This window comes from Carettochelys insculpta, chromosome 8 (genome assembly GCF_033958435.1).
Source record: "Carettochelys insculpta isolate YL-2023 chromosome 8, ASM3395843v1, whole genome shotgun sequence".
Classification (NCBI taxonomy): domain Eukaryota; kingdom Metazoa; phylum Chordata; order Testudines; family Carettochelyidae; genus Carettochelys; species Carettochelys insculpta.
This window is the reverse complement of record NC_134144.1, coordinates 75,609,266-75,632,636: the sequence shown is the minus strand read 5'-3', so window position 1 is coordinate 75,632,636 and position 23,371 is coordinate 75,609,266. Positions and strand designations below refer to the sequence as shown.

At 54.1% G+C, this 23,371-nt stretch overlaps 1 protein-coding gene across 1 annotated transcript in view; it reads right to left on the bottom strand.

The window, feature by feature from the left end:
- The window catches only part of SLC4A3 (solute carrier family 4 member 3), a 115,319-nt gene that overhangs the window by 5,685 nt on the left and 86,263 nt on the right, over window positions 1-23,371 (bottom strand). The window contains exons 19-21 of the mRNA XM_075001648.1: window positions 22,349-22,438; window positions 19,479-19,645; window positions 18,681-18,934 (exon numbers count right to left, since the gene is read on the bottom strand). Coding sequence (XP_074857749.1) covers window positions 18,681-18,934; window positions 19,479-19,645; window positions 22,349-22,438 — 511 coding nt within the window. The remainder of the gene's footprint in view (window positions 1-18,680; window positions 18,935-19,478; window positions 19,646-22,348; window positions 22,439-23,371) is intronic.

The following is a 23,371-nucleotide window of genomic DNA, read 5'->3' as shown; positions in this document are numbered from 1 at the left end:
TGAGAATGAAGTGTGCTTAGTCTTTGCATATCTTTTGAATTACTCAGGGAAGCAGCAGTATGGGGGAAAGACATGGCGTGGTCCATTTCATAAGAGAGGCATCCTTGAGTGACCCCTGTTCGGATCCTGCCCTGGAACAAAACTGATGTAGCAATCCTAAATAGCTAGGTATATTTTAATAAAACTTTGTATTCCTGAATACTAACAGAGAGTAAGCCGTGCTAGTCTATACACTATCAAAACAAAAAGCAGTCAAGTAGCACTTTAAAGACTAGCAAAATAGTTTATTAGGTGAGCTTTCGTGGGACAGACCCATTTCTTCAGACCAGAGCCAGACCAGAACAAACTCAATATTTAAGATATTGAGTCTGTTCTGGTCTGGCTCTGGTCTGAAGAAGTGGGTCTGTCCCACGAAAGCTCACCTAATAAACTATTTTGCTAGTCTTTAAAGTGCTACTTGACTGTTTTTTGTTTTGATAGTGTATAGACAAGCACGGCTTCCTCTCTGTTACTAGAGAACCAAAAACAGTAAGCAAGGAGGACAAATCAGAAAAAGATAATCAAGGTGAGCAAATCAGAGAGTGGAGGGGTGGGGGCGGAGATCAAGAATTAGATTGAGTTAAGTATGCAGACGAGCCCCTATAGTGACTCAGAAAGTTCACATCATGATTTAAACCATGTGTTAATGTTCCGAATTTGAATATAAATGTCAGTTCGTCCACTTCCCTTTCTACAAAGGAGAGATAATTTCTTTTCAGTAACACACATACCTTGAGGTCATTGACAGAATGCCCCATTCCATTAAAATGTTGACTAACTGGTTTGCGGATCTGGAGCATTTTGATGTCTGTTTTGTGCCCACTGACCCTTTGTCTAAGGGAGTTAGAAGTCTGTCCAATATACAATATACTTGTATCTTTTTAACAGACCACAGATTTCTGTATTACTCTTTAGATTTGTTATTTTATACATTACTTTCTACCTTCCTATTATTGGTTATTTTATATTCATAAGACACTCTGCACCCAATTCCATATTGTACCTAAAACTCCTTTTTCAACGTTGTAAGAGCCTGTAACCCTTGTGCTGTCTGTGTGTGACAATGGGTGTGTGTGAGAGCCACGGGGAAGTGTGAATGTGGATGCTTAGAGAGTTACTCTCTGGAGCTGCCTGTCTGGACAACAAAGACTTGGAGGCTGAAGAACAATAAGAACTGGACTCTGCAGCAGTGACCTAAGTCCCATCTGCAGGTGATGAGTCACACAGAAACCTGGGCCATGGGAAAGGATCAAACCCCTCTGCCATTGACTGGTGATTCATGGTGCCTGGGGCAGTGGGACAGAACCAGGACTGTGGGCTAAAAGCTATAAGAGACGTGTGCCCCACTCCAGAGCTGGGCTCCTCTTCTCATCTCATCAACATTGGAGCACTGATCCAGATCAACAGAACTTGGCTCTACATGCACCTCTGATCCATCTGGCCAACGGATTCGAGTGAGCAACGCCTGGTAACTACAAGCAACCACAAGATCGGTGTGTATGTGTGTGTTTGCGTGCACATGTGTGTGTATACATGCCTCTGAGTAAACTATATATATTATATGCATGTAATATAATGTTACTAAATTCTCAGTAAATGCAGCATTCTTGCCTTGTCCCTTTAAAAGGATCTCGTGTACTTCTTATAACACTGATAGCATTTGCAATTCATGCAAGTTGCAAAAAGACAGATGTGTGGGTATGCCCATGTGTGAAGTATCACGTGAATGACTGTGGAGCTCATTTCCCACTTCTGGCGTTCAGAGAAATGGCAGCTGAGTCTGAGTGTGTAGTAGGTAGGCTGCCGTGGGAGTAAGGCTGTGTTGGTGTAGGATGATCACATTGTCCCGTGGCAAATACATGACAACAACCTCCCAGGATTGAGGGGGGTGCTGTTCCATGTCACGGCTCCTCAGTGATCACGGCTGCTGCCTCACAGTGAGGCACCAGGGATGGAGGGTCCACAACCTTATGGCAGAGGATGCCAAGAATAGGGGCTACATATCCTCCTGGTGTGGAGTGGGGACAGGGAACAGGGCAGCTGCCCTGCAGCAGAAGCTGCAGCCCTGAGGCACACGGTGCCAAGGAACAAGGCAGCTACCTTGTGGAGGGGATCCCTGGGAGAGGGAGTTGCCTTCCCTAGGTGTGGGGCGCCAGGGAATGAGGCAACCATCCTATAGCAGAGCTTGCCAACAGCAGAAGCTGCTGCCTTGGGGTCCTAAGGAATGGGGCAGTTGCCGCATGGAGGAGCTCTCCTGCAGGAGCTGCTGCCCTGAGGTGCAGGATGCTGGGGAACAAAGCAGCCACCTCATGGAGGAGCTCCTTGGCAGCAAGGGCTGCTGCCCTGAGGCATGGGGTGCTGGGGACCTGGGCAGCTACCCTGCAGTGTAGCTCCCCAATAGCAGAGGCTGCTGCCCAGAGACCCCGGGTGCCAGATAACAGGAGCTAGGAGGAGAGGTAGATATGTTGGAGGGTAGAGAGAGAATCCAGAGGGACCTGGATAAATTGGAGGACTGGGCCAAAAGAAATCTGATGCGGTTCAATAAGGAGAAGTGTAGAGTCCTGCACCTGGGGCGGAAGAATCCCAAGCATTGTTACAGGCTGGGGACCAACTGGCTCAGCAGCAGTACAACGGAAAGGGACCTAGCGGTTATGGTGGATGAAAGAGAAGTTACTCACCGTAGTAATGATGGTTCTTCGAGATGTGTCCCCGTGGGTGCTCCACGATAGGTGTCGGGCTTGCCCCGGCGCCGCAGATCGGATCTTTCCAGCAGTTTCTGCCGGACCGCGCATGCGCTGGCGCGCGCCGCTCCCCTCCACACTCCTGGCCGCGTGCGCGATCCGGTCCCCGCCAGTTCCTTGACCAACCGCCTCGGATGCTCCTGAAAAACACCACACAGAGATCCGAAGCGGGGAGGATGGGTGGATGGTGGAGCACCCACGGGGACACATCTCGAAGAACCATCGTTACTACGGTGAGTAACTTCTCTTTCTTTCTCGAGTGTCCCCGTGGGTGCTCCACAATAGGTGACTACCCAGCAGTAACCCAAGAAAGGAGGTGGGTAATCGGGTTATGTGCAGCTTGCCCCCGAAAGGACCGCTGTTGAGAGGCGGGTATCCTCTTGGAATACCCAGTGTAGGGCATAATGCTTGGCGAAGGTGTCATGGGATGACCAGGTTGCCGCTCTGCAAATGTCTTTTAGTGAGATGCCCTTGAAAAAGGCTGTTGATGCCGCCACCGCCCAGGTGGAATGAGCCCTAGGCGGGGCCAGTAAAGGAGTCTTTCGAAGTTCGTAGCACATCTTTATGCAGGACACAATGTGCTTCGAGATTCTCTGTGAAGAGAGACTCTCCTTTTGATCTGGGAGCGAGAGAGACTAAGAGTCTGTCCGTTTTCCGGAAGGACTTAGTTCTGTCTATGTAGAAGGCCAACGCACTCCTCACGTCCAGGAGGTGCAGGCGTGCCTCCTTGTTGGAGCTATGAGGCTTCGGGTAAAACGAGGGTAAAACTATAGGTTCGTTAAGATGGAACTCTGAAGAAACTTTCAGAACAAAGGCTCGGTGCAGCCGTAAGGTTACCGCCTCCTTTGAGAATACCGTGCAGGGCGGCGTTGCCATAACTGCTGCGAGCTCACTGACCCTGTGAGCTGACGTGATTGCAAGAAGGAAGGCTGTCTTTATCGTAAGGAGATGGAGGGAAACCGTGGCTAAGGGTTCAAAGGGTGGTCCCGTTAGCGCGCTGAGCACCAGGTCCAAGCTCCACGATGGTGGAAGCGGTTTCCGAGGGGGGTACAGGTTTACCAGCCCCTTCAGGAACCTGGTAACAATAGGATAGGCAAACACTGTGGGCCCTTCGTCCTCATGCCGAAAAGCCGATATAGCGGCGAGATGGACCTTCAACGAGGAGAGGGAGAGCCCGCCTCTCTTGAGGTCCAGTAAGTATTCTAGTATGACAGGTATAGGCACTTCAAGGGGAGCTAACTGCTTGGTGGAACACCATGCAGCGAATCGAGTCCATTTCTGTTTGTAGGTCTTCCTGGTGGAGATCCTTCGGCTACTTTCCAGGACTTGTTGCACTCCCTCCGTACACGTACTTTCTAGGGAGCTGAGCCATGGATTAACCATGCTTGTAGGCGCAGGCCTCGGGGGTGAGGATGCACTATGGACCCCTGGGCCTGCGTGGGCAGGTCCGGCGCTACCGGAAGGGGAAGCGGTGGACGATCCGACATGCGGAGAAGCAAGGGGAACCATTGCTGTCAATCCCATGTGGGGACCACGAGAATCATGCGGGCTCTCTCCCTCCTGGCTTTCTGCAGGACCTTGTGGATGAGCACCGTGGGGGGGAACGCGTAAAGCAGTGGGCCCTTCCACAAAATCGCTAACGCGTCCCCCAGGAACCCCCGCCCCAGTCCTGCCCTTGAGCAGTATTGGGGGCACTTCTTGTTGTGCTGAGTGGCAAACAGGTCTATCTGGGGAAACCCCCATGCCTGAAAAATCGGTCGTAGCAGATCGGAGCGGATCTGCCACTCGTGTGGGAGTGCGAAGCGCCTGCTCAGCTGGTCTGCCTTCACGTTGTGAGCGCCTGGTAAGTACGAGGCTTTCAACGTTATATTGTTGGCGATGCACCAGTTCCACAGCCGGACTGCTTCCGCACATAAGGCACGGGATCGAGCTCCGCCTTGTCGGTTTATATAAAACATGGTGGAGATATTGTCTGTATTGATCCCGACTACCTTGCCTTGTATGTGGTCTTGAAAGTGTTTGCAGGCGTTGAACACCGCTCTGAGCTCCAGAATATTTATATGCAGTGACTGTTCCGTAGGGGACCACAGTCTTTGCGTCACCTTTTCGCCAATATGTGCTCCCCACCCTATGTGGGAGGCGTCGGTGGTGAGAAAAATAGAGATTTGTGGTTGGTGAAAGGGTACCCCTGTTAGCATGTTCTTGGGGTTTACTCACCATTGCAGGGATCTGCGCACCTCTGTCGTGGGCGACACCACCCTGCGGACGGTATGGGATGCCGGCTTGTAAACGCTCGCCAGCCACTGTTGTAGGTTGTGCATATGCAATCTGGCGTTCTGTACCACGAACGTTGCCGCTGCCATGTGGCCGAGCAGCTGCAAGCACATTAAAACCGGCACCGTGGGGCTGTATGTAATGACTTGCAACAGGGAACCGATGGCGCGAAAGTGAGCGTCGGGTAGATAAACACTTGCTGTGATAGAATTTATGCGTGCCCCTATGAACTCTATGTCCTGTGTGGGGTCAATCTTTGACTTCGCAAGGTTGATGACCAAGCCCAGCGAAGAAAACGTGTTTGCTGTTACGCGTATCATGCGTAGTACCTCCTCTTTCGAGGCCCCTTTCAGTAGGCAGTCGTCCAGATATGGGAATATAAATACCCCCTGTCTGTGCAGGTAGGCTGACACCACTGCCAGAGTCTTGGTAAAGACTCTGGGGGCTGAGGAGAGGCCGAACGGCAGAAGCTTGTACTGGAAATGTTCTTTGCCGACCATAAACCGGAGAAAACGTCTGTGAGCTGGGTGGATCGTTATATGAAAATACGCATCTTGTAAGTCAAGGGCTGCAAACCAATCTCCATCGTCCAGTGCCGTGAGTATAGAGGCGACTGTGATCATCCGAAAGCGTTGTTTGCGCAAGTAGCGGTTGAGGCCTCGAAGATCTAAGATGGGCCTCCAGCCTCCTGTTTTCTTCTCTGTGAAGAAGTATCGGGAATAAAACCCTTTCCCCTGAAGTCGCTCCGGCACTCTTTCGACCGCCCCTATAAGCATCAGGTGGTCCACCTCGTGCTTGAGTTTCGCCTCATGGGAGGCATCCCTGAGATGAGGCCTGGGCGGAGGTCTTGGCGGTGGGAGCGACTGAAAGGGGATCATGTAACCCGTGGCTATGATCTCTAGTACCCACTTGTCTGGGGTGATCTTTTGCCATTGTGAGTGGAACGGTTGGAGGCGATGATGGAACATTAATTATGGATGACATTGAGCCATGGTAGTAATAGTGCAGCCCTCGACCTGTCCGTCAAACTTGTTGCCTTTGGGCCTGCCCCGAAGATGCACGGCCTTGTTGGGAACGTCGCCTGGGAGTTCTATACCGTTGTTGCTGTTGATGCCGCCCTTGGTCGTAGCCCTGTTGGTACTGAGCATGGTGAGGTTGGTACGGGTATCGCCGTTGTTGAGGGTAATATTTTTCTTTCTGTATGGAGGGGTATAAATACCCAGGGTTCTGAGTGTGGCTCTTGAGTCTTTACTGGAATGAAGGACCAAATCAGTTGACTCTGCAAACAACTTCTGCGTGTTGAAAGGGAGATCGACAATTTTTGCCTGCAGATCCCTCGGGATACCCGATGTCTGGAGCCAGGATTCCCTGCGCATGACCACTGCCGTAGCCGTTGAGCGTGCCGCCGTGTCCGCTACGTCCAGGGCGATCTGGACTCCCGTCCTTGAAGCTGCATAGCCCTCTTGCATGATGGCCTTCAGCACCGGCTTCTTATCTTCTGGAAGGGAATCCATGAGAGAAGTAAGCCTGGAGTAATTGTCGAAATTGTGGTTTGCTAGATGTGCTGCATAATTAGCCATTCTCAGCAGCAGGGTGGAGGAGGAGTATACCTTTCTGCCAAATAGCTCTAGCTTCTTGACATCTCTGTCCGTTCCCCCCGCTTTGTACTGGGAAGTCTTCGATCTCTGCTGAGACGATTCTACCACCAGAGAATCTGGTTGTGGGTGACTAAACAGAAACTCCATGCCCTTCGCTGGGACGAAGTATTTCTTATCCGCCCTCTTGTTTATAGGTGGAGCGGAAGCTGGGGTCTGCCATATGGTAGTAGCAGACTCCATGATTGCTTCGTTGAGCGGGATAGCGATTTTGGATGAGGCCGGAGGCCTCAGGTTTTTGAGGAGCTTGTGGTGCTTCTCCTGCACCTCTGCTGTTTGGATGCCTTGCGTGAAAGCCACCCTTTTAAACAGGTCCTGAAACTGTTTGAGGTCGTCCGGGGGGGCAACATCCCCGGGGGCCGTAGCCTCATCGGGGGAGGACAAGGAGGAACCACTAGGGTAGGCCTCCCTTGAACTCTCAGGGTCCTGCTGCCGCTGGTACACCCTCTCACTAGAGGCTTGCGAGAGAAAATCTCGGGGTTCCAAAATCAGCTCCCCTTGAGACAGCTGTGTTTCTGTCCCCATCCGTGAGTGCCCGCGGGGGTACTGGGCGGTCGAGGGGGACCTGCCCCTGGGTGTATGCCTGTGGCGTCTATGCCCGGCGTGATAAGGACGACCGTGGCAGCACAGGCACGGTTCCTGGGATGGAGACCTGGACCACTCTCGAGGTGTATACCCCCGACGTCTGGGGGAGCGAGATCATCTGGATGATTGAGACAATGGTGAAACTGGTTTGTGGTAGTACTCCAGAGGGTCAAATCCCAGAAAAGGCGAGGGTGGCCCGAGCCATGGTGAGGCTGGTTGGAGGAACGGGGAAGGAGGCTCTGGGTAGGCTGGGGGAGATCCATGTCTCCTGGTTGGTGTACGCAGCATAAGGGGAGGACTTGCTGAGAGCAGCCCGTCCAAAGAAGGGCTGCGGTGCTGGGTTTTCGCTGCTGCCTTTCCCCTCCCCTGCGGGGCTGGCTCCGCCCCTCCCCATGCCGGGGATCTCGGCCCCGCTGTTGGTGCCACGCGGGTGGTCTCCTCCAGTGCCTGCAGGCTACATGTCTGTTGGCCCTGCACCGTTGGTGCCGCGGGGGTCTGTGCTGCTTGCGGAGGTGCCACCGGTTCCGGCGCTTGCCTGGCCGCCGCTCTGAATGCGCGGGCCGACTGTTTAGTAATCGGAGGCTCAGCCTCTGCCACGTGCGCTGCTGCGCTGCCACTTGCTTGTGACCGCGGCTGCGGGCTGTGAGCTACGCCCGTCCCGCTCGCTGTGACCGCCGGCAGGGATCGGGCTGGAGAGAGCTTCCTCCGTTTCTGCACCGAGGGGGTGCGGGACACCGCCTTCCTTTTATGGAGCCCTGTGGGTCCCTCCGGTTGAGGCCTCTCCGGCACGTCTGGCTGGAGGGCCTTATCAAACAGCAACATTTTCAACCGCATTTCTCTATCCTTTCTGGCTCTGGCCGTGAGCTTTGCACAGAAGGAGCATTTCTGGGTGACGTGTGATTCCCCCAGGCATCTGATACATTGACTGTGCCCATCAGAGGCCGGCATAGCTTCGCGGCAGGACTCACACTTCTTGAATCCTGAAAAGGACATTGCGGTGAGTCTTTCAGCTGTTAATAGGGTACTTAGCACCTTCTCTGTGCCTGTTCCCCTCTCATGGACTCCAGCCTGCCGCAGCAGGAGGCCTACTGGCCTTCACGTCCCCGGGGTGCCTCCGCTCCTCCTCTCGTTTCTAAGACTTTCTACTTATATAGATATATAGATATATATATGTATATGTATCTTTTTTGCAATAAAGAAACAAACAATTTAACTAAGAACTCTGAAAGAGAACTCTAAAACTCTGAAAAACTCTAAATATGCTGACTCTGGCCACAGCCTGAGTAGATTCCGTCTACAGCCGATGGTGGTTAAGAAGGAACTGGCGGGGACCGGATCGCGCACGTGGCCAGGAGCGCGCAGGGGAGCAGCACGCGCCGGCACATGTGCGGTCCGGCAGAAACTGCTGGAAAGATCCGATCTGTGGCGCCAGGGCGAGCCCGACACGTATCGTGGAGCACCCACGGGGACACTCGAGGAAGAAAGGCTGGATATGAGTAAACAGTGTGCCCTTGTAGCCAAGAAGGCTAATGGCGTACTGGGGTGCATTAGGAGAAGCATTTCGAGCAGATCTACAGAAGCAGTTGTTCCCCTCTATTCGGCACTGGTGAAGCCGCATCTGTCCAGCTTTGGGCCCCCCAGTGTAAAAAGGATGTGGATTTGCTGGAGCAGGTTCAGCAAAGGGCAACAAAAATGATTTATGGGCTGGAGCACAGGACCTATGAGGAGAGGCTGAGGGATTTGGGCTTGTTTAGTTTACAGAAGAGAAGACTGAGGGGTGATTTAATAGCAGCCTTCAACTTCCTGAAGGGAGCTCTAAAAAGGAGGGTGAGAAAGTGTTCTCAGTGGTGTCAGATGGCAGAACAATGAGTAATGGTCTGAAGTTGAAGAGGGAGAGGTATAGGTTACACATGTGGAAAAACTACTTCCCCAGGAGGGTGGTGAAGCATTAGAATGTGTTCCCTAGAGAGGTGGTGGATTCTCCATCCCTCAAAGTTTTTAAGTCCCAGCTTGACGAGGTCCTGGCTGGGATGACTTAGTGGGGGTTGATCCTGCTTGAAACAGGGGACTGGACTAAATAACCTCCTGAGATCCCTTCCAGCCCTGTGATTCTGTGAGCCCCGCAAAATGTGGAACAATTTGCCCATTTTCTTAAAAAAGTCAGGATGCCTGTGAGGCAGCTTAAATAAGGGACTTTCTTGGCGAAAACAGGACAGCTGGGCAGCCTATGTTGACACACCAATTCCATAGTTTGAGGGCATCCATGCAGAGGGAATGGGATCATGCTCCACCCTGATGGTTGATGTAGAACATACGCGCGCTGTTGTGTTTGTTTGTATCCATGGCAGGAAGCGGTGACACATGGTGGGAGGTCTGTTGAAAAGGGACTCCTCACAGCACATTGTGCATTTGTGTCCACCAACATAGGGAGTTAGGGTGTGTTGTGGAAGTAAGACTTGTTTAGTCCAGTGCAGGAGGAGTATATACTGTACCGAACCAGCTCTACAGCCAGCACTCTGGAGGCTGGTGTATTTCACCACATGTATCATGGCTGTCATGTGCCTCAGGACTTGGAGGCAAGCTCTGGTGGTGGTGTCAGCGCAGAACCAGAGTGCAGTAACGAGAGTGTTAAGTGTGTTGAATCTGTAGTAGGGAAGAGTTGCTTTGGCATGTGTAGTATCTAGGAAAGCTCCTATGAACGCTAAGTTCTGAGTCGTCTCGTGGTTGATTTCTAGATCTGAACTGGGGTGGGGACCTGTTTTGAGTCAAGGTCCACTGACCCACAGAAAAATCAGTTGGGGGCCACATGCATGTGAAAAGCCAAAAAATCCCAAACCAAAAACCCTCACTGACCCATCCCTCCCCAAATGGGGGAGGGGGGAGAACTTAAAAAACACAGACGTGGCCCCACACTGAGAAGCATGAAACATGTTCACCTCCCTATGCTCAGCTCCACCCCAGAGCCTGAGGGACCAGGACTAGCAGATTTTGTGGGGCACTCTTATGCACTGGGCTGGGGGCAAAAATAAGAGGCTCAGTGTATGGGAGGGACCTGCCAAGGAGAGGGATGGGGTGGGGATGTGGGATCTGGGAAGGACAAAGGCTGCAGGAGTGGGGTGGGGGATGCATGGTTTGGGTGGGAGGTGGGGGTGCACAATGAGGGTGGGGCTGATGGTCAGGTTAGGAGGGAGGGTGCAGGAGCAGGCTGAGGGTGCAGGGTAAGAGGTAGGGTTGCAGGAGAGGACTGGGCGTCTGAAAAGGAGGATGCAGAAAGGGCTGGGGTGTCTGGGAGGCAGGGAGGATGCAGGATTGGACTGAATGGCAGGGGTGGAGCAATCTAGACGGGGGCGTGGAGAAGAGTGCTGGGACGAGGGAGCGGTGTCTGGAAGAGGGTGGCAGGAGCAGGGTAGTGGTGGGTGTGAGGTCTGGGCAGGAGGCAGGGTGCTGAAAGGTGATGGGAGTGTCAGGTCTTGCAGGAGCATGCTGGGGTGGAGGTGCAGGGTCTGGAAGGGCATGCAGGAGCAGGCTGGGGGTATAGAATCTGGGCAGGAGGGGACAGGGCAGGGGGACACCGTCCTGGCACCGTGCATGGAGTTCCATGTGGCTCTATGAGCTATAGGGAACCAACGCCAGCCAGCACTGCCCCCCAACCCACTGGCCACAATTTGGCCAATGAGAACAATGGGGTTGGGGGCTGTTCCCTAAAGCATGCAGGAGTCGCTCCCTCCCCACTGCCAGGCAAAGCCCATGGCCCAGATCCAGCCACAGCTTGTCTGGATTGGGCCTGTGAGGCTTGGGGCTCCCCCGCTCTGCAGCGGTTACCTACCCCGACCTAAAGGTTGGAAGGGGATCACTGACGTTTGCACCTGTTCAGTGTTTGTGTTTACGTGGTGTCCTTGATTAGCAATCGCCGAGATAGGGATTATTATTACCCCTGGTTACTGGAGATGGGCTGTGACCACTGCCAGTGTCTTTGAGAAGGCTCTGAGGCTGTGGACAGGCCAAGTGGCTGTACTCAGCACTGAGAGCGTTCAGAGCCCATCATGAAAGTAGGAAGAACTATGTGCTGTGGGAATCGTGATGCATCTTGAAGGCTGAGGGCTGAGTACCAGTCTCCCTTGTCTAGCACTGTGTGATGGTGTTTACAGCCTGTCCACATGTCATCTGCTGGCCAGTGCATGGGGTCAGGGGTGAGGGATAGGGACTAGCTGTCCCGCTGTATGTGGCTTTTGTGGGGCCGAGCTCCCAAGAAGGCCTCCATTGAGTAAGAGAGGAGAGCGCCCGTTGTATACTTGCTTTTGCCTCACTGTGTGTGATGGAGGGGGTGGGGGATAGAGGTGGTTGGTGTGGCCAGGCAGTGCTATGGAAAATCTCTAATCATTGTCATGAGGACACACCAACACCCAGAGTGGAGCACCCATTAGGCAGCTCTCGAAGAATACTGGCTGTGGGGGCAGGGCAGGGCAGGGCAGGGGCACTGGCTGTGAGTAGGAGCACTGGCTGTTGGAAGCAGGTCAGAGGCATTGGCCATGTGGTAAGAATGCTGGTTTTGGGATCAGGGTAGGGGTGCTGGCCACAAAGCAGAGGCACTGCATAGCTAAGCCAGTTCCAACATGAGACGTTATCGCCAGATGGGAGGCTTCATTTCTTGGAGGGTGGAATTCGAGAGGTATATAGACCAGTGGTTCCCAACCTTTTCAGCAACACAGCACACTTCAGTGATTACACTCCGTGGGGGTGTGGAGAGGGAGAAGGTGGCTTCAGAGAGCAGGCTCCCCTTCCTGCCAGCCCTTTGCAGCTGGGACCCAGCATTTAAACTGCACCCCAGCTGCCTCATGTTCCAGCCCTACCTCCCTCCTGTCTCACCACATCAGGGAAAGGGGCAGGCTCCCAGACAGACCATTTGGGCCAGGAAAGAAAGGTTACTCACCGTAGTAACGGTGGTTCTTCGAGATGTGTCCCCGTGGGTGCTCCACATTAGGTGTCGGGCTCGCCCGGCGCCGCAGATCGGATCTTCCAAGCAGTTTCTGCCGGACCGCGCATGCGCCAGTGCGCGCCACTCCCCCGCGCGCTCCCGGCAACGTGCGCGATCCGGTCCCCGCCAGTTCCTTCACCAACCGCCTCGGATGCTCCTGCAAAACACTAAACAGAGATACGGAGCGGGGAGGATGGGCGGGTAGTGGAGCACCCACGGGGACACATCTCGAAGAACCACCGTTACTACGGTGAGTAACCTTTCTTTCTTCTTCGAGTGTCCCCGTGGGTGCTCCACATTAGGTGACTACCCAGCAGTAACCCAAGATAGGAGGTGGGTAATCGGATTATGTGCAGCTTGTCCCCGAGAGGACCGCTGCCGAGAGACGGGTATCCTCTTGGAATACCCTGTGAAGGGCGTAATGTTTGGCGAAGGTGTCACAGGATGACCAGGTCGCCACTCTGCAAATGTCTTTTAGCGCAACGCCCTTGAAAAAAAGGCTGTTGATGCTGCCACCACCCTAGTGGAATGAGCCCTGGGCATGGCCAGTAAAGGAGTGTTTTTGAGTTTGTAGCACATTTTTATGCAAGATACGATGTGCTTCGAGATTCTCTGTGAAGAGAGACATTCTCCTTTTGATTTGGGAGCGATAGAGACTAGGAGTCTATCCGTTCTCCGGAAGGACTTGGTCCTGTCTATATAGAAAGCTAGCGCCTCCTCACGTCCAGGAGGTGTAGGCGCGCCTCTTTGTTAGAGTTATGAGGCTTTGGATAAAACGAGGGTAAATAATAGGTTCGTTAGTATGAAACTCAGAAAGAAACTTTAGGAACAAAGGCTGGATGCAGCCGTATGGTTACCGCCTCCTTGGAAAAACAGTGCAGGGTGGCGTTGCCATAACTGCCGCAAGCTCGCTCACCCTGCGAGCTGACGTGATTGCGAGAAGAAAGGTCGTCTTTATCATAAGGAGGCGGAGGGAAACCGTGGCCAAAGGCTCGAACGGTGGTCCCCTTTTCGCATTAAGCACCAGGTCCAAGTTCCACGAAGGTGGAAGCGGTTTCCGAGGGGGGGTATAGGTTTACCAGCCCTTTGAGGAACCTGGTAACCATGGGATGGGCGAACACCGTGTGCCCTTCCTCTTCGTGTCTGAACGCCAAAATGGCGGCAAGGTGGACCTTACACGAGGATAGTGAGAGTCCTCCTCTCTTGAGGCCCAGTAAATACTTTAATATCACAGCCATAGGCACCGAACGGGGGGCTAGCTGTTTGGTAGAACACCATGCCGTAAAGCGAGTCCATTTCTGCTTGTAGGTCTTCCTGGTGGAAGTCCTCCTGCTACTTTCTAGGACTTGCTGCACTTCCCTCGTACATGTGCTCTCTAGGGAGCTGAGCCATGGATTAACCACGTTTGTAGTTGCAGGCCTTGGGGGTGCGGATGCACTATGGACCCCTGGGCTTGCGTGAGCAGATCCGGCGCCACCGGAAGGGGCATCGGTGGCCGGTCCGACATGCGCAGGAGTAGGGGGAACCATTGCTGTCGATCCCACGTTGGGACTATCAGGATCATTCGGGCTCCTTCCCTCCTGGCTTTCTGCAAGACTTTGTGGATGAGCACTGTGGGAGGGAAAACATAAAGCAGGGGGCCCCTCCATGAGATCGCGAAGGCATCCCTCAGGGACCCCCGTCCCAGTCCTGCCCTGGAGCAGAATCGTGGGCACTTCTTGTTGTGCTGAGTAGCAAACAGGTCTATATGGGGAAAAACCCCATGCGTGAAAAATCGGTTGCAGCAGATCGGGACGGATCTGCCACTCGTGCGTGAGTACGAAACGCCTGCTCAGCTGGTCTGCCTTCACATTGTGAGCGCCTGGTAAGTACGAGGCTTTTAAGGTTATATTGTTGGCGATGCAGCAGTTCCACAACCGGACTGCTTCTGCACATAAGGCACAGGACCGAGCTCCTCCTTGCCGATTTATATAAAACATGGTGGAGGTATTGTCTGTACTGATCCCGACTACTTTGCCTTTTATATGGTCTCGAAAGTGTCTGCAGGCGTCGAACACTGCTCTGAGCTCCAGTATATTTGTGTGCAGTGACTGCTCCGTGGAGGACCACAGCCCTTGCGTCACCTCTTTGCCCATCTGTGCTCCCCACCCTATGAGGGAGGCATCTGTAGTAAGAAAAACCAATATGTGTGGTTGGTGGAAGGGTACCCCTGTTAGCAGGTTCTCGGGGTTTACCCACCATTGCAGGGATTTGCGCACCTCTGTTGTGGGCGACGCCACCCTGTGAACAGTGTGTGCTGCCGGTTTGTATACGCTCGCCAGCCAGTGCTGCATGCTGCGCATGTGTAACCTGGCATTCTGTACTACGAACGTCGCTGCTGCCATGTGGCCCAGCAGCTGTAAGCACGTCAGAACCAGCACGGTAGGGCTGAAGGTGAAGACTTGCACGAGGGAGCCGATGGCCCGAAAGCGAGTCTCTGGTAGATACGCCCTCGCTGTAATAGAATTTATGCATGCCCCTACGAACTCTATGTCCTGTGTGGGGTCTGTCTGTGATTTTGTCAGATTGATAACCAGGCCGAGCGAAGAGAACGTGCCTGCTGTGACGCATATCATGCGTAGTACCTCCTCCTTCGAGGCCCCTTTGAGGAGGCAGTCATCCAGATACTGGAATATAAATACCCCCTGTCTGTGCAGGTAGGCTGACACCACTGCCAAGGTCTTGGTGAAGACTCTGGGGGCCGAGGAGAGGCCAAACGGTAGGACCTTGTATTGAAAATGTTTTTTGCCTACCATGAAAACCAGAGGAATCGTAGGTGAGCCGGATGAATAGTTATGTGAAAATACGCGTCTTATAAGTCGAGGGCTGCGAACCAATCTCCATCGTCTAGTACCGTAAGGATGGAGGCGATTGTGATCATCCGAAAGCGTTGCTTGCGCAGGTACCGGTTGAGGCCTCGAAGATCTAAGATGGACCTCCCGCCTCCTGTCTTTTTCCCCGTGAGGAAGTACCTCGAGTAGAACCCTCTCCCTTGCAGTTGCTCCGGCACTCTTTCCACTGCCCCTATGAGCATGAGATGGTCTACCTCCTGCTTGAGCCTCGCTACGTGGGAGGCCTCCTGGAGGTGGGGCCTGGGTGGAGATCATGGCGGTGGGAGCGACTGGAAGGGGATGGCGTACCCCGTGGCTATGATCTCCAGCACCCATTTGTCTGTGGTGATCCTTTGCCACTGGTTATAGAATGGTCGGAGGCGATGGTGGAATAACCGCCTCGGATGACGTTGTGCGATGGTAGTGATGGCATAGCCCTGGATCTGTGTCTCAAACTTGTGGCCTTTGGCCCTGCCCTGAGGACGCATGGCTCTGTTGGGAATGTCGCCTGGGAGTTCTGTACTGCTGGTGCTGTTGATGTCGCCCTTGCTCGTAACCCTTGTGGTACTGGGGACGCTGTTGCTGGTACTGGTACTGTCTTTGTTGAGGGTAGTATTTTTTCTTTCTGTATGGAGGGGTATAAATCCCCAGGGTCCTAAGTGTGGCTCTTAAATCTTTGTCTGCAGGCCCTCGGTATACCCGGAGTCTGGAGCCAGGACTCCCTTCGCATCACCACTGCCATAGCTGTGGAGCGTGCTGCTGTGTCCGCAACATCCAGGGCGATCTGAACTCCCGTCCTCGAGGCCGCGTAGCCTTCTTGCATGATGGCCTTGAGCACTGGTTTCTTGCCCTCTGGAAGCGAGTCCATGAGGGAAGTTAACCTAATGTGGTTGTCTAAATTATGGTTCGCTAGATGCGCTGCGTAATTTGCCATTCGCAACAGTAGAGTGGAGGAGGAGTAGACCTTTCTGCCCAACAGCTCTAGCTTTTTGGCATGTTTGTCTGTTCCCCCACGTTGCGACGACTCCACCACCAAGGAATTTGGTTGTGGGTGGCTGAACAGGAACTCCATGCCCTTTGTTGGCACGAAGTATTTTTTTTTTCCCGCTCTCTTGTGGACAGGCGGAATAGTTGCAGGGGTCTGCCATATCATAGTGGCAGACTCCAAGATTGCGTCATCAAGCGGTATTGCTATTTTGGAGGAGGCCGGAGGTCTCAGATTTTTGAGAAGCTTATGGTGTTTCTCTTGCACCTTTGCTGTCTGGATGCCTTGCGTGAAGGCCACCCTCGTAAAACAGCTCTTGGAACTGTTTGAGATCGTCCGGAGGATGGACGTCCCCCGGGGCCATAGCCTCATCCGGGGAGGAGAGCGAGGAACCGCTGGGGTACGTCTCTCTGGACCCTTCCGGTTCCTGCTGGTGATGGTACACCCTCTCACTAGAGGTTTGCGAGGGAAAATCTTGGGGTTCCATAACCAGTCCCCCCTGAGATGCTTGAGTCTCTGTCCCCGGTCGCAATTGCCCTCGGGGGTACGAGATCGTCTGTGGGGATCTTTCCCTAGTAGATTGCCGATGGTGTCTATGCCCCGCATGGTAGGGGCGACCATGGCAGTATAGGCACTGTTCTTGGGAAGGTGACCTAGACCACTCCCTTGGTGCGTACCCTCTGCGTCTGGGGGAGGGAGATCGTCGAGACACTGGAGAGAGCGATTTTGCATAATAGTCCAGCGGTTCAAACCCCAGGAAGGGTGAAGGTGGTCCCAGCCAGGGTGAGGCTGGTTGCAAAAAATGGAGAAGGGGGCTCCGGGTAGGCTAGGGGGGACCCCTGCCTTCTGGTTGGAGTCTGCAACATAAGCGGAGGGCTGTGAGAAAGCAACTCCACAGCCCTGTGCGGAGAGGGGCTGCAATGCCTCCTCTTGTGTGCAGCCTTCCCCGTCCCTGGAGGAGGTAACTCCGCCCCCTGACGTACAGGGGATCCCGGCCCCGTCCGCACCGAGCTCGGCACGCTCGAGGGCAGTGCCGCACGTGCGGTGTCCTCCGGTGCCTGCAGGCTGTGTGCCTGCGCACTCTGCACCGCCGGTTCCCCGGGGGTCAGTGCCGCTGCCTGCGGTGCCGCCGGTACCGGCGCTTGTTTAGCCGCTGCCCTGCCTGCGGTGCGGGGCGGCTGGCTGATTAGTGGAGGCTGAGCCGCTTCCACATGGCTCTCCGTGCCGCCGCCGATCAGCTGTTGCTGCGGCTGGGGGCTGCTCGCTCCTCCCGTCCCGCTCGCTATTGCTGCCGGCAGGGATCGGGCTGGGGAGACTTTCCTCCGTTTTTGCGCTGATGGGGTGAGGGAGGCAGCTTTCCTTTTATGGGCCCCGGAGGGTCCCTCCTGCTGCGGCCGCTCCGGCACGTCTGGCTGGAGGGCCTTGTCGAAAAGCAGCATTTTAAGCCGCATCTCCCTGTCTCTCCTTGCTCTGGCTGTTAATTTAGCACAGAAGGAGCATTTCTGTGCAACATGGGACTCCCCAAGGCACCTTATGCATAGACTGTGCCCATCAGACGCTGGCATCACCTCTCGGCAGGACTCACATTTTTTAAATCCTGAAGAGGACATTGTTGGTGAGTCTTTCAGTTGTTAAACGGGTACTTAGCACCTTCTCTGTGCTATTTTCCCCTTCTGATGGCCTGCTGCAGCAGGAGGGCTGATGGCCCTATGCTCCTGGCCTCCGGCGCTTGTTACTGGGACTGGATTGAAGCTGTCCCGCTTGTAGTTTGTTTGTTGTTTTTTTTTTTTTTTTTTGAAAAATAACAACCGGCTAACTTGCAGTAGCCTAAGTACTTGAAAAACTTTAAAGAAAAAACAGTTAAAGTCATTGAATACGCTACTTGGCCTTAGCCTAGTTCGGATTCCGTCTGCAGCCGACAGCGGTTAAGAGGAACTGGCGGGGACCGGATCGCGTACGTTGCCGGGAGCGCGCGGGGGAGTGGCGCGCACCGGCGCATGCGCGGTCCGGCAGAAACTGCTTGGAAGATCCGATCTGCGGCGCCGGGCGAGCCCGACACCTAATGTGGAGCACCCACGGGGACACTCGAAGAAGAAGCAGCATTTCACCTGCTCCTGGCATGAACAGGCTCCTGCAGGGTTGGCATTTCCCCCTGCGCTGGCTCTGAAAGAGCCATGGACAGGGAACACCGATGAAACTTCAAGACACACTTGGACAGCTCTCACAGTATGCCCACGTGTCATTGTGCACCAGTTGGAAACTACTGGTATAGACCTTAGGCTGAAAAAGACAGAATGTCTGAACCATCTGAGACAGAAGGGACAGCACCTAGGAAACCTTTACTAACAGTGGAGAAGTTGAACTAGAAACAGAGGTGAGGTACACACTAGGACTGAAGTGTTTTGGAATGAGGTGTTCTGCCAGAACCAGACAAGCCGTGTGGAAAACGGCTTGGAGGGAATCCCACTACACTCTCTGGGGGGCTCATAGGGTTGCTGTTGCCAACTCTACCCCTGGACAAGCCCTGCCCCACCAAATGAGTAGCTTGGGGCTCACCAACAAGGACAGCGATTACAACTCCTGTCACGCGCTGCTCCTTCACCTCCTCGATCTTCGGCTTCTCCCCTGGTGCGATGGCCTTGCTCATGACTGTCAGGGCGTTGACATGGGTGACCGAGCGCACGGTAGCGGCGGTCAGCCAAGGGAGCCCGAACAGCGCGCAGAGCCCACCCATGGTACCGATGAGCAGCAGGTCCAGGTGGAAACCGGAGCCTTTCAGTAGCCTCCTCTCCTTCTTACTGACAATCAGCCTGAGGGAACAGGAGAGTTGTGCTGGTGCCAGGCCTACTCAGCCCTGGGTCCCCCCGGCCCTTTGCTGCTGGGACAGAGCAAGTGTCCAAATGTCTCCGGAGCCCAGGGAGCTGGGAGCACTGCTCATGTGTTGCACAGAGGATGCACTTGGTGACATCAACTGCCCAGGCAGGGGAGAGTGCAGCCTGGCATGTGGGGGAAAAGGGGAAATATTCGCCACCCCTGGCCACCCTCCTGTCTGCTGAGCCCAGGGCTGAGCTTTCTTCCAGGGCAAGGCTGATATAGACTATGCATAACGCACCTGGCAGGAGGGAGAGGGGAACCTACAGCCACAGTTGCTTAGCAGGAAAAGCCATGACAAGAGAGTCTAGGGAACAGGACCCTGCCTCCCCTCATCCAGACTGGGCACCTCACAGCCCACGACAGTAACTGGCTGACCATCCAGTGCCCAGGCTAACGCCAAGAATACCCGCCGTGTCTCCCTCTGGACACAAGTGCCAGGCACCGCCTCCAGGCTCAGGGGGCCAAGGGAGCAGTACTCACGTGGTGATCTGAGTCTCCATGAAGATGAGAATGAAGACCAGGAGTGCAGGGATGGCTGAGGCAAACATCATCCACATGGGAAAGGTCTGTCTGGTGCCTAGAGGGTGAATGAACCAGCCGCGCTTCTGGGGAGATGTGACTGACAGCCCCGTGGGAACGTTTAGCTTCTGTGAGAGCAGCAAACAACTCACTGTTTACTCATCAACATTCAGACCCCAATTTCCCCACATCTGGCTCCAACCCGCCTCCTGGTACTGCAGGGATCCTCAACCCCTGTAGCCTCAACTCGCCTCCTGGTACTGGGGGGGTCCTCGGCCCCCATGGTTCTGACCTGGCTCTGGTACTGCAGGGATCCTCAGTCCCTGTAGCTCTGAAGCGCCTCCTGGTACCATGGAGATCCTTGGCCCCCATGGCTCCGACCTGGCCCTGGTACTGAGGGGATCTGCAGCTCCCTTAGATCTGGCCTGTCTCCTGGTGCCACAGGGATCCTCAGCCCCCGTAGCTCCGATCTGGCTCTGGTGCCACAGGGATCCCCAGCCCCCATGTTCTGACCTGGCTCTGCTACTGCAGGGATCCCCAGCCCCCACGTTCTGACCTGGCTCTGCTACTGCAGGGATCCCCAGCCCCCACGTTCTGACCTGGCTCTGCTACTGCAGGGATCCCCAGCCCCCATGTTCTGACCTGGCTCTGGTATCGTGGGAACCTCAGTCTCTCTGGCTCTGACCCACCTCCTGGTACCATAAGGATCCTCAGCCCCTATGGCTCCAACCTGAGTGTAGGTACTGCCAGCCCCCCTATGGCTCCGACATGGCTCTCAGTACCACCAAACTCTTCAGGCCCCCATGGCTCCAACCTGGATCTTGCTATGCCTGGGATCCTCAGCTACCTATGGCTCCGACCTAGTGCTCGGTACCACTAAGCTCTCTGCATCCAACCCAATTCTTAGTACCACAGGGTCCTCAGCCCCCTAAAGCTCTGACATCCCTCTTGATACTCCAGAGACCCTCCATGTGACACAGCACTCCACAGTCTCTATGAAAACCTGCTTACGATGTGAATAGGGCAGAACTATGATGCCCTTTATGCAAGATAACTCATGTACAGTACCAGTGGGAAGGTTCCGATTGCTGAACATGAGTACCCTGTTTGCATTCTCGTACCACTTCTGTATGTGTAAGTAGTAATGCTGACGAGTGTGTGCGACTCTCACTCAGCTTGTGGTCTGCTGTATTTCCTCTAACTTCTGCCATCCAGGTGCAGAATACATTTTGTCATGTGCAGCAAGGCATATGCAGATGTGCACCCCACAAAACCTTGCTGCTGGTTGCAGGTGGCTGTGGGTGCTCTGCTATCAGCTGGGCAGCACCTGACTACTTCTTTGGTGGCCACCCAAGTGCGCAGCTTACAGGGAACACGGGTCCACTCTGACCACTAGATCCCTCCCTGCGGTACGCAGAGCACTGTTGGTGGGGAGGGGCTGACCCTGGAAGCGGGTGGATGCTTGGCCTGCCTGAGACAGGCTCCACTAAGAAGAATGAGCCAATCCAGCTAGATGGCAGTTCTTTAGGTATGGCACAGCTGGGTCTTACCCAAGGTCGTGAGGGCTCAGACAGGGGGGAGCTCCTAAGGAGAGCTCTTAGCCGGTGGGAGGGGTGTCAGTGTGGGAGCTCAGCCAGCAAGGGGACTGATGAAGAGGCTCCAGAAGTGACGAGCTGTCAATGCCAACTTGGTCCCAGGTTGCAGCAGGAATTGTGGATCACAAAGATGATATGCCAAGGACTACCTTCATCTGAGCTCAGAGAGGACCTTTTCCCAGAGGCCTTGATTCCAGAAGAGGATTCTGGGTCAAGAGTGCCTCACTGGTAATGGGCCTGGATGGAGATGGGCGATGGACACAAGAGGGGGTTGATGGACTACAGTAAATTTGGCCCCTTTTTCCTTCTTTCCCCTCCCCTAAGATGCTGGTGTGGAAGCTCATCTGTGTAGCACGTTTCATCATTTTGAACTAAATAAACTAGACCCCTGCAGTGGCAGAGTTTGATATATCAATCTAAGCTTCACTGAATTCTTGAAAACATGCTAAGAGAAACTGAGGCAGGGATGCACCGAGGGTTGCACACACTGGGACTCTGCTTATGTGGACTAAAAGCTCCCATTTCAAACAAGACTACATTGACCCCTGGTACGGAACTGGTAGAGCACGCCATTAGGGCCCAAACAGCCAGCTAGTGCATAACACGCTAGTGGGGATTAGAATTTACACCCTCGGAGCAGACTAATGAACTGTGTAAACAAGCCAGAAACCTCCCCCAGCCTTGAAGACAGCAATCAAGTCACGTTCTCACTCCTCTTGGCTACACTAAATACAGCGAGCTCCTTAGCCTCACTGCAGAGCTGGCTTCCTAGATCTTGAGCTTTCTCTGAATCCCTTTCAGGAGCTCAATATCTCTTCTGAGGTGTGGGCAGCAAAACCGTATAGATCGGCTTCATGATGCTGCATTTCAAGGAAATACCATCTCTGTTCGCCGACTGCACAGACCCTCAGCTGCATACTTCTAATCCAGTGCTTCTAATCTCACACAGATCCTCAAACCTACACAGTTCTCATCCCATCTGCCTGTGTGTGCAGGAACCATCAGTCCTTTTTGGATGTGACCAAAATCTTGGGTGAGCTCAGTGCCTCCTGGTGCTGCTCCCATAGCCCCAATTCACAGAAGTGTGTTCTCAAAACTCTCTTTGGTTTGCACCGCATTGATCGAAAAGGTGGGAAACACAAAAACTTCTAGATGTACAAGCACAGTGAATGGAACAATCAGTAGTCACCAATGCGCTGGGCTGGTGTCCAGACCCGAGGGGAGCATCAGACGTACCTGTGTGTACGTGTCTGTGATAGTGTAATCCACCAAGACCATGACAAGAATAGAGATGGGGATTCCAAAATCTCCAATGATCCGTCGAGCCTGCAGAGCAAACACATTTCAGTGGCAATGCCCAGGCCAAGCTCTTAGACGAGAGCTGGGCAAAATATAGCCCCCAGGCTGGATCTGGCCTGCCAAGCCACTGGATCCACCCCTGGGAGCCACAGTAGCCTCCCTGCCTCCACTGCCCCCACTCGATGCCCAGAAAAACCAGCTGTGGAGCTCTGTGAACACTGCCAGCCTGGGGAACGAGGGAGAGGCTTCCCATGGTGCCCCCACCCCCAGAAAAATTGTGCAACTCCCACTGGCTGGTTTCCGTCAACAGAAGCTGCCTGTTCGCAGGACAGGCAGTATGTGAAGTACCCACTTCCCCAGGCTTGAAACGTTCAGTACAGACTTGTACACGTGGCCCCTGCAGCTGCTCTGAACACTTGTGGAAGGCAGAAAAGGTAGGGACCCTGACTAAGGACTCTGAAGTGCCTCCTGGCCAGAGCCTAACTCTGGTACCCAGTTCAGCCTTTCCCCTCAACCCTCAGACCCTGCACCCCTTCCCAGACCTTGCACCCAAATGCCTGCACCTCTTCCTGCACTCCTGCCCCAGGTCACAACCTCCTTCCAGACCCTGCATCCCCCTCCTGCGCCTCTCCTGCAGGTCAGAATCTTTTCCAAGACCCACATCCCTTCCCAGACCTTGCATCCCAATGCTATGTCTCAGATCACAACCCAAAGGCTTGCACCCCTTCCTGCTCTCCTGCCCCAGGTCACAGCACCCTCCCAGACCCTGACTCCCCTGCTACATCCTTCCTACAAGTCACAACTCTGTCATTCACCCAAACTCCCTCCCAGATCCCACACCCCTCCTACACCCCAATCCCCTCACCCAAGCTTCCTTCTGCACTCAAAGCTCCATCCCAGAACCTGCATTTCCTCCATTAATATCATGGAAGAGTGCAGCTCTTGACCATTTACCAAATT